At 44.1% G+C, this 14,584-nt stretch overlaps 1 protein-coding gene across 1 annotated transcript; it reads right to left on the reverse strand.

Annotated features, from left to right (window-relative positions):
* Positions 1-1,876: 1,876 nt before the first annotated feature.
* On the reverse strand, positions 1,877-2,518 carry LOC140827415 (uncharacterized). The gene has a single exon (XM_073190079.1). The coding sequence runs from the start codon at positions 2,516-2,518 to the stop codon at positions 1,877-1,879; it is 642 nt and encodes a 213-aa protein (XP_073046180.1).
* Between the last annotated feature and the right edge of the window lie 12,066 nt (positions 2,519-14,584).

The raw sequence follows: 14,584 nt of genomic DNA on the forward strand, positions 1-14,584 counted from the left end.
TGCTATAACATCATCTGGTGCATCTTGTGCTTGCTCTTCTGTCAGTGCAAACACTTGAGCCTGTTGCCTCGGAGGTTGACTCACTGTCTGACTACCTCGAGCTCTGGGTTGAGTCGGTGCTGGTGGAGGCTGAAAAGAATGAACCGATGATGCCTGCCGTTCAAACTGAGGTACTGAACCGGATGCTCGTCCACTCTGGGCTGGCTGTACACTCCTCTGTGGACAGACTTTAGCAAAATGCCCCGGTTGCCTACAAATATTACATCGGCCTGTAACTCCCTGGCACTGTTCAGTCGCATGTTTTCCTCCACAGGAACTGCAATAAACACCTGAATACCTGGTACTCTGATCAAAACCAGTCTGTCTTGATCCACTGGAGCTTGAAGAGCTGCTCCCAGGTCTTTTAAACTGTTTCCCCTTCGCCTTCAGCTGTTCCTTTCTGCCACTGCTACTACCGCCGCTTTCAAATCTAGGAGGAGGAGATTGCACTGAAGGCTGTGGTGGTCGTGGCACAGGAGCAACATACGGAGCACTCCGCTGTCTTATCAATCCTGCTTCTGCTCCTTTGGCCCGATTCAGTGCATCCGCAAAGTTATCAGGTCTCCCAGTATTCACCAGCGTAAAGATATCTGGGTTTAGGCCATTTATAAATTGATCCGCCATGGCCTCGTCATTACCTGAAACATGAGGTGCAAAACGAAGCAAAGAAGAAAACTTGGCCACATACTCCTCAATGTTCAATTGCCCTTGCCTCAGGTTGGCAAATTCTGCACCTTTATCTTTACGGTAGGAGATGGGACAAAAAGGCAGATAGAATTCCGTCTTGAACACTCATCTAATCCACACACATAACCAAGTCACTACGTAATCTCAATACAATTTGACGGCATAACGACGTATATTCTTAATACCGGTCAATCCAAATCTCAACAGATAACAATATATACCATCCTCAACTCATAATCCAATCATATACATAAAACCATACTCCAAATCGGTACAGATTTCTACGAAACACTCTGAAATTCATAAGAAATGCATACGATATCAGTTCTTCGTTCCAGTTTCGATTATAAACTCATAATCCTCCCTAGAACAACTAAATACAATCATAATAGCATTTCCTTTACATGTCATTCTCGAAACATGTTAGAACTAAATAAAACTTACATCACTTCGTAGCCAATAACGAGAGGAGCTCAAAACCGAAGTCGGATTCAAGTTTGGATAACTAACTCATGAAAAATCGCAAGCCAAAGATCAAAAGAAATGGTAGCTTTCTTTCTGAATTTCGACCCTCTCTCTGCTGAAATGAAGAAAGAATCGAAGCAAATCTATATATATCTTGCATGCAACATAACACATGGTTCATTCTTCAAAGACCACGCATGACCGCGGGTGCGGTGGCTCAAGAGCGCGGGTGCGCTGTACCTTCGGCAGCCCTAGCATTTCCAAAACGCATCGACCGCGGGTGCGGTCATGTTAACACCGCGGGTGCGGTTTCAGCACCGCGGGTGCGGTCATGTTAATACCGCGGGTGCGGTGTTGCTTCGAACAAAATCTTACTTCCTGCCATTACACCGCGGGTGCGGTGATGTCTTATACCGCCGGTGCGGTATGGCTTCGAATTAAATTCCTAGAATTCAACATTTCAAGCCAAACTTCTTCATTCCTTACTTCTTATCTCTATGTACATTATTCATAACATATCTATCAATTCAGTATGACCAATCAGTGTTCTGGGCATTACATTTCATCCTGTAAGCCTTTTTCGGATCTTCGGGGAGCACCCCATCTTTCATGTAATCCAATAACTCGGCGCGCCAGTCATTGTCTTCGTGCTCAGGAGAGGGGTAGTACCAAGAAGGGCTTAGCTCTACTTGGACCACCACCTCTCTTGATTTCCAGCTGTGAAGTGAGCTTGCCATTTTTGCAAGGGAGTCGGCTCCCTCATTCTCCTCCTTGGGATCTGCTTAAAAACCAGTTCTGTAAAGAGTTCTTTAGCTGCTTCCACCGCTTTTACGTATTCTATCAATCTCTCATTCTTGATGTCATAGGATCCATTCATCTGGTGGGCCACCAGCTGAGAATCGGAGAAGATGTGGACCCGAGCCACTCCGACCTGCCGTGCTGCTCTTAGACCCGCTAAGACCGCTTCGTATTCTGCCTCATTGTTGGATGCCCTAAAGTCTAGTCTTACAGCTAACTTTAGTTCATCCCCTTTTAGAGAGATCAATAACACACCAACTCCGCTGCCTTCATTGGTGGATGAACCATCCACATAGACCTTCCAAAGGTCTTCCATCTCCACATGCAAAGTCTCAGCCAGGAAACCGGCCAAGGCCTGCGCTTTGATTGCGGTCCGAGGTCCATATTGAATGTCATATTCTCCCAGCTCAGTGGTCCACTTCACCAATCTTCCTGAGATATAAGCATGAGTCATTATCTTTCCGAGAGGGCTGTTAGTGAGGACCATAATGGGATGAGACAAAAAGTACGGTCTCAGTCTCCGAGCCATGGTGATCAAGGCCAAAGCAAGTTTTTCCACTATCGTATATCTGAGCTCAGCTCCTTTGAGTGCATGGGATATATAATATACGGGATTCTGCTCGGTGCCCTTTTCTCTGACCAGGACTGAGCTCACAGCTGCTTCGGTGGCCGATAGATAAACTGTGGGGACCCGGGCTCTAATACTTTTCTTTGGGATTAAAACGGATCATTAATATAAAAAGTGGGTCAAATTTTTTGCTTTTAACATTAATTCTAATGTTATATAACTCAAGCATACACCATAGATATTAACAACATAATCTATAACAAAAGATACAAATATGTCTGGTTCCAAACCATATTCGACAACTAGTAACTAAATACAGTACATGCCAAAAGTACAACTACTAGTTCTTCTGCTATGCCCGAGATCACCACGCTATGTCCATCTCTCATCCTCTGCGTGACCCAGATCCTGCCCCACCTGTTGTTATGCACACATACAGACATAACAACAGCCGGAAAACCGGTGAGAGCAAATCCCAGTATAAACATGTATACATGCATATAATCAATTAAACATGAAACATGCTATCATGAATGACATCATATGCACATGCAATGCAATGCGAATCAAACCATGTCTGGACTCGACTCGACTAGAACTCTAGGGATCTCGGTGTGAATAAGACGTCACTACCTACCCTCCAGTCGGGGTAATGAACGTCTCATTCCTAGACTTCGGTCTGAGCTGTATCAACGGCGGCGATAAGAGTAATACCTACTCCTATGCTGAGATACACCGAAACGTCTAGCTGTTTGACAATGCCTGTCAAAGACTCTCATATCTTAGATGCAATGAATATCAATATGTAAACAACGTATAATCATATTCATATCTGAATATCATACTGATCATACATGCTTGAATACAATTCTGAAATCAAAGCATAAACATGTTAAAAGATTGAATATAATGCTATACACAATTCATAAACATGTTACAATATATCAAATAATACTCGTATGTGATTTTGATTGGGAAACTCAAATAATATCTTATTTGAGTTACATCTCCCCAAACAAAACATGACTTATACCTTCGTCGCTAAACCTTTAACGATGTCGAGGTCTCGATGTCGAAGTGAGGTAAGATGAATCTGAAATGGAATGTTGATACACAATTTATCAATTACTAATCCAAATCAACACCTATACTATCAATTCACTAGTGTATTTCAACACCATCGACGGCATAACGGCGTATTTCTCGATACCGGTCAATCCATACAACATAATCAACCCAAAACTATATCCTCAATTCATAATCATCACAATATCCAAGTCAAGATCTCAAAATCTGCATATACTTCATTCTATACATGCTGAAAAATCATAATAATAGCATACGATATCCGTTCTTCGATCCGATTGTATTTCTACGGTATCAATAACTACAAGAACACATTCTAAAGCTTAAACCATAATTCTCCCAACATATATATTTCAAAACATGCTGGAATTGAAGAAAATTTACATCACTTTGTAGATAATGAAGAGAGGAGTTCAAAACCGAAGTCGGATCAAAGTTTGGATGCTTAAATCTTACAAAATCACCATTATAAGTGAAGGAGAAATTTGAAAGCCTTTTCTCCTCAGAAACCTCGATCCTTGCTGCTGAAATAAGAAGAATTCGAGGCAATCATATATATATATACCTTGCATGTTTCGAACACATGGCTCACCCTTTGAAGCACACGTCTCGCGCATATGCGCGGCATTACTCGCGCATGTGCGCGAGACCTACTGTCTCGTAGATTTTAGCACTCGCGCATATGCGCCACTCAACTCGCGCATATGCGCCAATGTGTCTGGACGCTCCGCGCATATGCGCCACTACTCTCGCGCATATGCGCCAATGCTTCTGGACCGACCGCGCATATGCGCGACTAAACTCGCGCATGTGCGTCATAGCTGCTGGAGGTATCGCGCATATGCGCGCATTATCTCGCGCACGTGCGCCGAAGCTACTGGAATTTACGCGCATGTGCGCGCATATCTTCGCGCATGTGCGCTGGAGCTTCGACCTTTCTCCTCTCTTTTATACATTTTGCCTTCCTTTTTAAATCCAATATAATACATCTACAATTACCTTAATTATTAACAAAATCAGTCTGATTATGATAACTAAATCTTCGAGCCTTACATTTCTCCCCCTCTAAGAAATGATTTCGCCCTCGAAATCGTAGGCAATTATTAAACCTACATGACAAGTAATATAATCAAGACTGAAAATTACTTACATCATGAAAATATCTCGGGATGTTTCTGTCGTATATCTGCTTCTGTCTCCCAAGTCGCTTCTTCGATGCCATGACGACTCCATTGGACTTTTACTAAGGGAATAATCTTCGTTCTGAGCTTCTTTTCTTTCCGATCAAGGATCTGTATCGGTTGCTCCACGTAGCTTAAAGTCTGATCAAGTTCAGCTTCGTCAGGATGAATGACATGAGAAATATCTGGCATATATCTTCGCAACATTGATACATGAAACACGTCATGTATTCCAGATAGAGAAGGAGGAAGAGCAAGTCGATAAGCTCGATCGCCAATTTTCTCAAGAATCTCGTAAGGACCAATGTATCGAGGAGATAGTTTCCCGCGTTTGCCAAATCGAACAACGCCTCTGAATGGAGAAATCTTTAAGAATACTCTATCTCCTGCCTCAAATACTAACGGTCTACGTCGGATATTGGCATACTTTGCTTGTCGATCTTGGGCTGTCTTCATCCTCTTCTGAATGAGTTTCACTTTCTCTGACATGTCACGAATCATATCTGGCCCAAGTTCTGGTACTTCTGATATGTCATCCCAATATAGCGGAGATCTGCACTTCTTGCCATACAAAGCTTCAAACGGTGCCATTTCGATACTCGTCTGATAGCTATTATTGTAAGAAAATTCGCAAAGAGGTAGGGAATCTTGCCAACTAGTGCCAAAATCTAGCACTACGGCTCTCAACATATCCTCTAGAGTCTGGATAGTCCGCTCTGACTGTCCGTCTGTCTGAGGATGATACGCAGTACTCAGGTGCAATGTAGTACCTAAAGCCTGCTGTAAACTGTGTCAAAAGTGCGAAGTGAATCGTGGATCACGATCTGAGACGATAGACTTCGGCACACCATGTAATCTGACTACCTCTCGAACATATATCTCCACCATCTGATCATGCCGATACGTCATTTTGTACGGAATGAAACAAGCAGATTTGGTCAATCTGTCAATAATAACCCAAATCGCATCGCAGCCTCTGGATGATCGTGGTAACTTCGTCACAAAATCCATGGAAATGTGATCCCATTTCCATTCTGGAATAGACAAACTTTGAAGTAACCCTCCGGGCTTCTTCCTCTCGGCCTTCACCTGTTGGCAATTCAGACATTTAGACACATATTCGGCGATGTCTGACTTCATCTGTTTCCACCAGAACTGTGTCTTCAAATCATTATACATCTTTCTGCCCCCAGGGTGAATGCTGAACCGACTGCAGTGCGCTTCGGACATAATCTGATGCTTCAAATCTGAAACATCTGGCACAACAAGACGGTTATTGACGTAAAGCACATGATCACGCACCCGATATTCTGACAAATGCCCTGATCTGACCATTTGAATCGATCTTTGCACATTCTGATCGGTTCGTTGAGCTTCTTTGATTCTCCTGATCAAGTCAGGCTCAACTTGAATAGCAGTAAGTCGTAGTGGCCTCCTGTCTGTATCAAATTCTAATCCAGAGAAACAGCAATGTTCAACTAGCTTTGTAACACCTATCGTCGATAAGGACAAAGAACATACCTTACGACTCAAGGCATCTGCTGCTGCATTTGACTTCCCTGGATAATATTTGATCTCGCAATCAAAGTCCTTTAACAGATCAAGCCATCTACGCTGTCTCATGTTCAATTCCGACTGAGAGAACAAGTACTTTAGGCTTTTATGGTCTGAATAGATCTCGAATTTCTCGCCATAAAGATAATGACGCCAGATCTTCAGTGCAAAGACGATAGCCGCCAATTCAAGATCATGAATGGGGTATCGAGTCTCGTGAGTCTTCAGCTGTCTTGATGCATATGCGACCACATGCCCTCGTTGCATTAAAACACATCCCAAACCTCTGTGAGAGGCATCACAATATACAACGAAATCACCCGTACCTGAAGGAATCATCAAGACAGGTGCACTGGTCAGCCTCTTCTTCAATTCTAGAAAGCTAGACTCACACTCCTCAGACCATAGGAATGGCGCATTCTTCTGTGTCAATTGTGTGATTGGCTTGGCAATACGGGAGAAATCTTGGATGAATCGTCTATAGTATCCTTCTAGACCCATGAAACTGCGTATTTCTGGTACAGAAGTCGGTCTTGACCAACTGATCACAGCTTCCACTTTACTCGGATCTACAGAGATACCATCTCCAGATATGATATGTCCCAAAAAGACAACTCGATTCAACCAAAACTCACACTTTGACAATTTGGCATACAGTCTCTCATTTCTCAGTGTCTGCAACACAATTCTGAGATGTTCTGCATGCTCATTCCTGTTCTTAGAATACACCAGAATGTCGTCGATAAAGACAATAACAAAATCATCCAAATACCTCTGAAAGATTTGATTCATCAATCCCATAAATACCGCCGGAGCATTTGTTAAACCAAAAGGCATAACAATAAATTCGTAATGCCCATACCTGGTTCGAAACTGCTGTCTTCGGTATGTCTACATCTCGAACTCTGAGCTGATGATATCCCGGATCGCAAGTCAATCTTAGAATACACAGAGGATCCCTGCAACTGATCAAATAGGTCGTCGATCCTAGGCAAAGGATATTTATTCTTGATCGTTGCCTTGTTCAGTTGCCTGTAATCAATACACAGTCGCATCGATCCATCTTTCTTTCGCACGAAAAGTACCGGAGCGCCCCAAGGAGATACACTAGGTCTGATATATCCCTTGGCTAGAAGATCTTCCAACTGTGCCTTTAATTCTTTCAACTCTATCGGTGCCATCCTATACGGAGCTCTCGAAATAGGAGTGGTACCTGGAACCAAATCAATACTAAAATCTACCTCTCGCACCGGAGGTAACCCTGGAATCTCCTCTGGAAACACATCTGCAAATTCCCGTACTACTGGCAAATCTGCCAATGTCGGGCTAGATTTCTGTACATCTACAGCATACACAAGGAACCCATCTGCTCCTTTCTGTAACAACTTATTCATAGACAAAGCCGAAATCAAGGGAATACGAGATCTGGAACCCTTTCCGTAGAATTTCCACTCTTCTGCCATTTCTGGTCTGAATCGGACAATCTTGTGGAAACAATCCACGGTGGCTCTGTACTTTGTTAACATGTCAATTCCAATAATACAATCAAAATCATCTAACCCGAGTACTATACAATCTAGATCAATTTCATGACCTTCAGACCGTAAGATGCAATGTCTAACCGTGGTCACCGCTATCAAACCACTTCCCAACGGAGAAGTAATAGACACGACATCTAACAAAGACTCAACAGGCAGAGAATGCAATAATGCAAATCGTTCTGATATGAATGTATGCGATGCACCCGTATCTATCAATATATAAGCAGGATAACCGCAAAGGGAACAGTTACCTGCAATGACATCATCTGGGGCATCCTGTGCTTGCTCTTCAGTTAAGGCAAACACCTGAGCCTGTTGTCTCTGAGGCTGACTCCCTGGCTGGCCACCTCTGGCTCGAGGCTGGGTCTGTGCTGGTGGCGGCTGAAATGAGTGAACAGATGAAGCTTGCCTCTCAGGCTGAGTCACGGAGGCAGACGATCCTGCAGCCTGGAATCTCGATGCACCACTTCTCTGAGGACAGACCTTGGCATAATGCCCCTGTTGTTTGCATACATTACACCTGCCCACTACACCTTGACATTGTTCTGTGGCATGCTTACCTCCACAAGTACTGCAATATCCACTTGCCACCTCTAGACTCTGGCCAAAACCTCTCTGTCTTGACCCGCTGGAGCTCGAAGAACTGCTCCCTGCCCTCTTAAACTGTTTACCCTTTGCTTTCAACTGGTCTTTGCGTCCGCTGCTGCTACCACCACTTTCGAATCGGGGAGGAGGTTGTACTGGAGGTAATGGCGGTCTTGGACTCGGAGCCACATACGGAACACTCCGTTGCCTAAGCAATCCTGCTTCAGCTCCTTTGGCACGATTCAATGCTTCAGCGAAATTATTGGGTCTCCCAGTATTGACCAATGTAAAGACATCAGGATTTAAGCCGTTTATAAACTGATCTGCCATGGCCTCATCATTGCCTGAAACGTGAGGTGCAAAGCGAAGCAAAGAAGAAAATTTAGCAACGTACTCTTCAATGTTCAATTGCCCTTGCCTCAGGTTTGCGAATTCAGCGCCTTTATCTTTACGGTAGGATACAGGGAAGAATCGCTGATAGAACTCCGTCTTGAATGCTTTCCATGTAACCTCAGTGCCACGCTGTTCTAGTACTCTCCTTATATTCACCCACCAATACTTAGCCACATCTTGTAGTTGATGGCCAATGAGTTTCACTCGTTTCTCGTCACTATATTCCAGAGACTCGAATAACATCTCAATGTCCTCAAGCCAACTTTCACACTCGATGGCATTCTCGGTACCTTTTAATGTGGGAGGTCGAAAGGATTGGAATCGCTTCAGCAACGTCTCCATAGGGGTCGCCGTAACATCCATAGGATCTCCGGATGTGCTCCCCTGTTCTGGCGCTGCTGGTCGTAGAGGTACTGCTGCTCTTCTAGGCGGCATATCTAATAATCCCACGGATTAGTAAACAAGATATACAACTGTCTCAGCCATCCTCTAGTCAGTTACCTCTGATCTAGAATCGGTCCTGATTCAGTCTTAACCAATACATGCTGTAATCAATCAAATAACAAACAACATGTAACAAGTAAAGCAATAAACATGCTAGCACATCATAGAGCAAGGAAGAAGACTCGATCTACCCCGCTCATTCTATTCTAACTCAAGCTATAGAACCTATGGCTCTGATACCACCTGTTGTGGGGACCCGGGCTCTAATACTTTTCTTTGGGATTAAAACGGATCATTAATATAAAAAGTGGGTCAAATTTTTTGCTTTTAACATTAATTCTAATGTTATATAACTCAAGCATACACCATAGATATTAACAACATAATCTATAACAAAAGATACAAATATGTCTGGTTCCAAACCATATTCGACAACTAGTAACTAAATACAGTACATGCCAAAAGTACAACTACTAGTTCTTCTGCTATGCCCGAGATCACCACGCTATGTCCATCTCTCATCCTCTGCGTGACCCAGATCCTGCCCCACCTGTTGTTATGCACACATACAGACATAACAACAGCCGGAAAACCGGTGAGAACAAATCCCAGTATAACATGTATACATGCATATAATCAATTAAACATGAAACATGCTATCATGAATGACATCATATGCACATGCAATGCAATGCGAATCAAACCATGTCTGGACTCGACTCGACTAGAACTCTAGGGATCACGGTGTGAATAAGACGTCACTACCTACCCTCCAGTCGGGGTAATGAACGTCTCATTCCTAGACTTCGGTCTGAGCTGTATCAACGGCGGCGATAAGAGTAATACCTACTCCTATGCTGAGATACACCGAAACGTCTAGCTATTTGACAATGCCTGTCAAAGACTCTCCTATCTTAGATGCAATGAATATCAATATGTAAACAAAGTATAATCATATTCATATCTGAATATCATACTGATCATACATGCTTGAATACAATTCTGAAATCAAAGCATAAACATGTTAAAAGATTGAATATAATGCTATACACAATTCATAAACATGTTACAATATATCTAATAATACTCGTATGTGATTTTGATTGGGAAACTCAAATAATATCTTATTTGAGTTACATCTCCCCAAACAAAACATGACTTATACCTTTCGTCGCTAAACCTTTAACGATGTCGAGGTCTCGATGTCGAAGTGAGGTAAGATGAATCTGAAATGGAATGTTGATACACAATTTATCAATTACTAATCCAAATCAACACCTATACTATCAATTCACTAGTGCATTTCAACACCATCGACGGCATAACGGCGTATTTCTCGATACCGGTCAATCCATACAACATAATCAACCCAAAACTATATCCTCAATTCATAATCATCACAATATCCAAGTCAAGATCTCAAAATTTGCATATACTTCATTATATACATGCTGAAAAATCATAATAATAGCATACGATATCCGTTCTTCGATCCGATTGTATTTCTACGGTATCAATAACTACAAGAACACATTCTAAAGCTTAAACCATAATTCTCCCAACATATATATTTCAAAACATGCTGGAATTGAAGAAAACTTACATCACTTTGTAGATAATGAAGAGAGGAGTTCAAAACCGAAGTCGGATCAAAGTTTGGATGCTTAAATCTTACAAAATCACCATTATAAGTGAAGGAGAAATTTGAAAGCCTTTTCTCCTCAGAAACCTCGATCCTTGCTGCTGAAATAAGAAGAATTCGAGGCAATCATATATATATATATACCTTGCATGTTTCGAACACATGGCTCACCCTTTGAAGCACACGTCTCGCGCATATGCGCGGCATTACTCGTGCATGTGCGCGAGACCTACTGTCTCGTAGATTTTAACACTCGCGCATATGCGCCACTCAACTCGCGCATATGCGCCAATGTGTCTGGACGCTCCGCGCATATGCGCCACTACTCTCGCGCATATGCGCCAATGCTTCTGGACCGACCGCGCATATGCGCGACTAAACTCGCGCATGTGCGCCATAGCTGCTGGAGGTATCGCGCATATGCGCGCATTATCTCGCGCACGTGCGCCGAAGCTACTGGAATTTACGCGCATGTGCGCGCATATCTTCGCGCATGTGCGCTGGAGCTTCGACCTTTCTCCTCTCTTTTATACATTTTGCCTTCCTTTTTAAATCCAATATAATACATCAACAATTACCTTAATTATTAACAAAATCAGTCTGATTATGATAACTAAATCTTCGAGCCTTACATAAACATACAATTGCTCCCCTGTTGATGGCTTTGCTAGTATCGGGAGCTCAGCCAGATATGTCTTCAGGTCTTCGAATGCCTTCGTGCACTCTTCATCCCATTCAAATTTCTTGGCTTTTCTGAGGACGCGGAAGAAAGGCAGACTTCGGTGCGCCGCCCTCGAAATGAACCGTGATAAAGCCGCGATTCTTCCGGCAAGCTTCTGGACCTCTTGGAGATTCCCAGGAGGTGACATGGATTGGATGGCCTTTACTTTCTCGGGGTTGGCTTCAATTCCCCTTTCTGTTACCATATATCCCAGGAACTTTCCGCTTTTGACCCCAAAAGTGCACTTCTGTGGGTTTAGCTTTAACCCATAAGACCTCAGAGTGGCAAAGGTCTCACGGAGGTCTGCTATAAGGTTCGCCGAATTCTTGGACTTCACCAAAATATCGTCCACGTAGACCTCCACATTCCTTCCTATCTGATTTGAGAAAACCTTATCCATGAGCCTCTGATAAGTAGCCCCTGTATTTTTTAGCCCGAAAGGCATTACCACATAACAAAATGTTCCCTCAGAGGTGACGAAGCTCACTTTATCCTGGTCTTCCCCTGTTAGGGGTATCTGGTGGTACCCCTGAAAAGCATCCATTAGACATAGGTATTGGTGACCCGAGGTGGAGTCGACCAGCTGATCAATCCTTGGTAAGGGGTAGCAGTCTTTCGGGCAAGCTTTATTAAGATCTCTGAAGTCGACGCACATTCTCCATTTTCCCGAGCTCTTGGGGACCAAGACAACATTTGATAGCCATGTTGGAAAAAAGACCTCCCTAATATGCCCTGCTTTGAGGAGCTCGTCAACCTGCTCTTTTATCACCTTGTCCTTCTCGGGACCAAAATGTCTTTTCTTCTGTTTGACTGGTCGAGCTTCGAGAATTATGTTGAGGCGGTGTTCCATTATCCTGGGGCTGATCCCACGGAGCTCTTGTGAGGACCAAGCAAATACATCAAGATTAGTTTTCAAACAAGTCAACAGATCATGCTTAGTTTCGGGATCAAGATCAGCCGCCACTCTGACACTCTGTTGGGCCCCTATTTCTACCGTTTTTGGCTCCTCTTCTGATGTGAGCTGAACCTCTCTTCTGGAGGTCATATTTGGTTGGGTCACAATCATCTACCTCGGTCCGAGATCTTTTGACTTCCTGCCTTACCTCATCTACATAGAATCGTCGAGAGGATTTCTGATCTCCCCCGACGACTCCCACTTCATTCCCCACAGGGTATTTCAGCTTTTGATGGTAAGTGGAGCTTACAGCTCGGAAATCGGCCAGAGCAGGTCGGCCAAATATACCGTTGTAAGAAGAAGGGGCATCCACCACAGTAAAACATGTCATTTTTGTGATGCGGTGCGGTCCCGTCCCTAGAGATAAGGGGAGCATGATTTGTCCAATGGTCTGGACCGCATGTCCTGTAAAGCCAAATAAAGGCGTAGAGATATGATCAAACTCGAAACCTTCTACCTTCATTTGGTCCAGGGTTCTTTTAAAAAGAATATTAACTGAGCTTCCAGTGTCAACAAAGATTCTTGCGACGTCATAGTTGGCGACCGTAAGAGTGACTAATAAAGCGTCGTTATGAGGCGCGGCGACACCTTTCAAGTCATTCGGCCCGAAGCCGATGACGGGGTCATCTTTGGGGGCAAGGTCTAACCCCAGACTTTCCAATCTCCGACCATGAGCTTTACGAGCTCTGCCTGAATCTCCGTCGGTGGCCCCGCCCGTTATCATATGGATTATACCTCTGGTCGGATCATTAGCAATCTGCTGGACCTGAGGTCCTTGATGTCGCGGGGGGTCATCTCGACCTCCCCGGTTGGGTCGGTTCTCCCGGGGTTGTGGCCTTTGATTTATCCCAGGAGGTCCTCGATCCCTTCTATCATCTCGGTACCTTTCTTCTGATCGAGCTAAGAGGTTCTTCATGTGAGGGTCTCTTTGCATGATTCTTTGGACCTCTTCACCCAACTTCTGGCAATAATTCGTAACGTGACCGTACTCTTGATGGAACTCACAAAATTTATCTGAGGGAGGTAAACGCGGTCCCTTTTCGGCTTGTCTCGGGCGCTCCAGCTTTCTTCTTTCTTCGCAAATTGCCATGGCTCTTTCCAAGCTCATGGCCAACGGGGCATAAGGGAAAGGTCCAGGACCTCGGCTCCTTTCCCCTGTTCTTTCTACATGCCTATTCCTACTTGGTTCCACCTTCTCCTTCCCCTTATCTTTTTCACCGGGTCGGATATCCACTCGCCTCTGCCTCTGTGCGTCCTCAAGGTTCACGTATTTCTCAGCTCGGCTAAGGAGCTCATCATAGCTTTGAGGGGGTTTTTTGACCAAGGAATTGAAAAATTGTCCCCCTCGGAGCCCTTGTGTGAAAGCATTTACCAGAGTTTTCGTTGCTGCAGCTGGGACCTCCAAGGCCGCACTGTTGAATCGCCTAATGAAGTCCCTCAGTGAATCTGTATCTCCTTGTTTCAAATTGAACAGGCCCAATGAGGTTTTCAAGTATTTCTTACTTGTAGCATACTGGTTTATGAACAGAGTGCTGAATTCTCGAAAGCTGGTAATGGAATGTGGCGGGAGCAAATCGAACCACCTCTGGGCGGGTCCTACTAGGGTGGTAAGGAAGACCCGGCATTTTACCCCATCTGAGTATCGGTGGAGTAAAGCAGAATTATTGAACCTTCCAAGGTGTTATTCGGGGTCAGTACTTCCATCATAATCCTTAACGGTTGGTTGGCGGAAATTAACGGGGAGGTCCTCATTTAGTATCTCGAGGGAGAGTGGGCTTTCTCTGTCCAACACGGGAGGTCGGCCCCCCATCCGCCTGCCAAGCCTCCTGACTTCCTCCCAAATGGCTTCTATATGCTCAGGAGGAGGAGGAGGAGGTTGTTGTGGCGGTGGTGATGGAGTCCGATTTCGACGGAGGGCCTCATTC

The sequence above is a fragment of the Primulina eburnea genome, chromosome 3 (assembly GCF_022965805.1).
Source record: "Primulina eburnea isolate SZY01 chromosome 3, ASM2296580v1, whole genome shotgun sequence".
Classification (NCBI taxonomy): domain Eukaryota; kingdom Viridiplantae; phylum Streptophyta; class Magnoliopsida; order Lamiales; family Gesneriaceae; genus Primulina; species Primulina eburnea.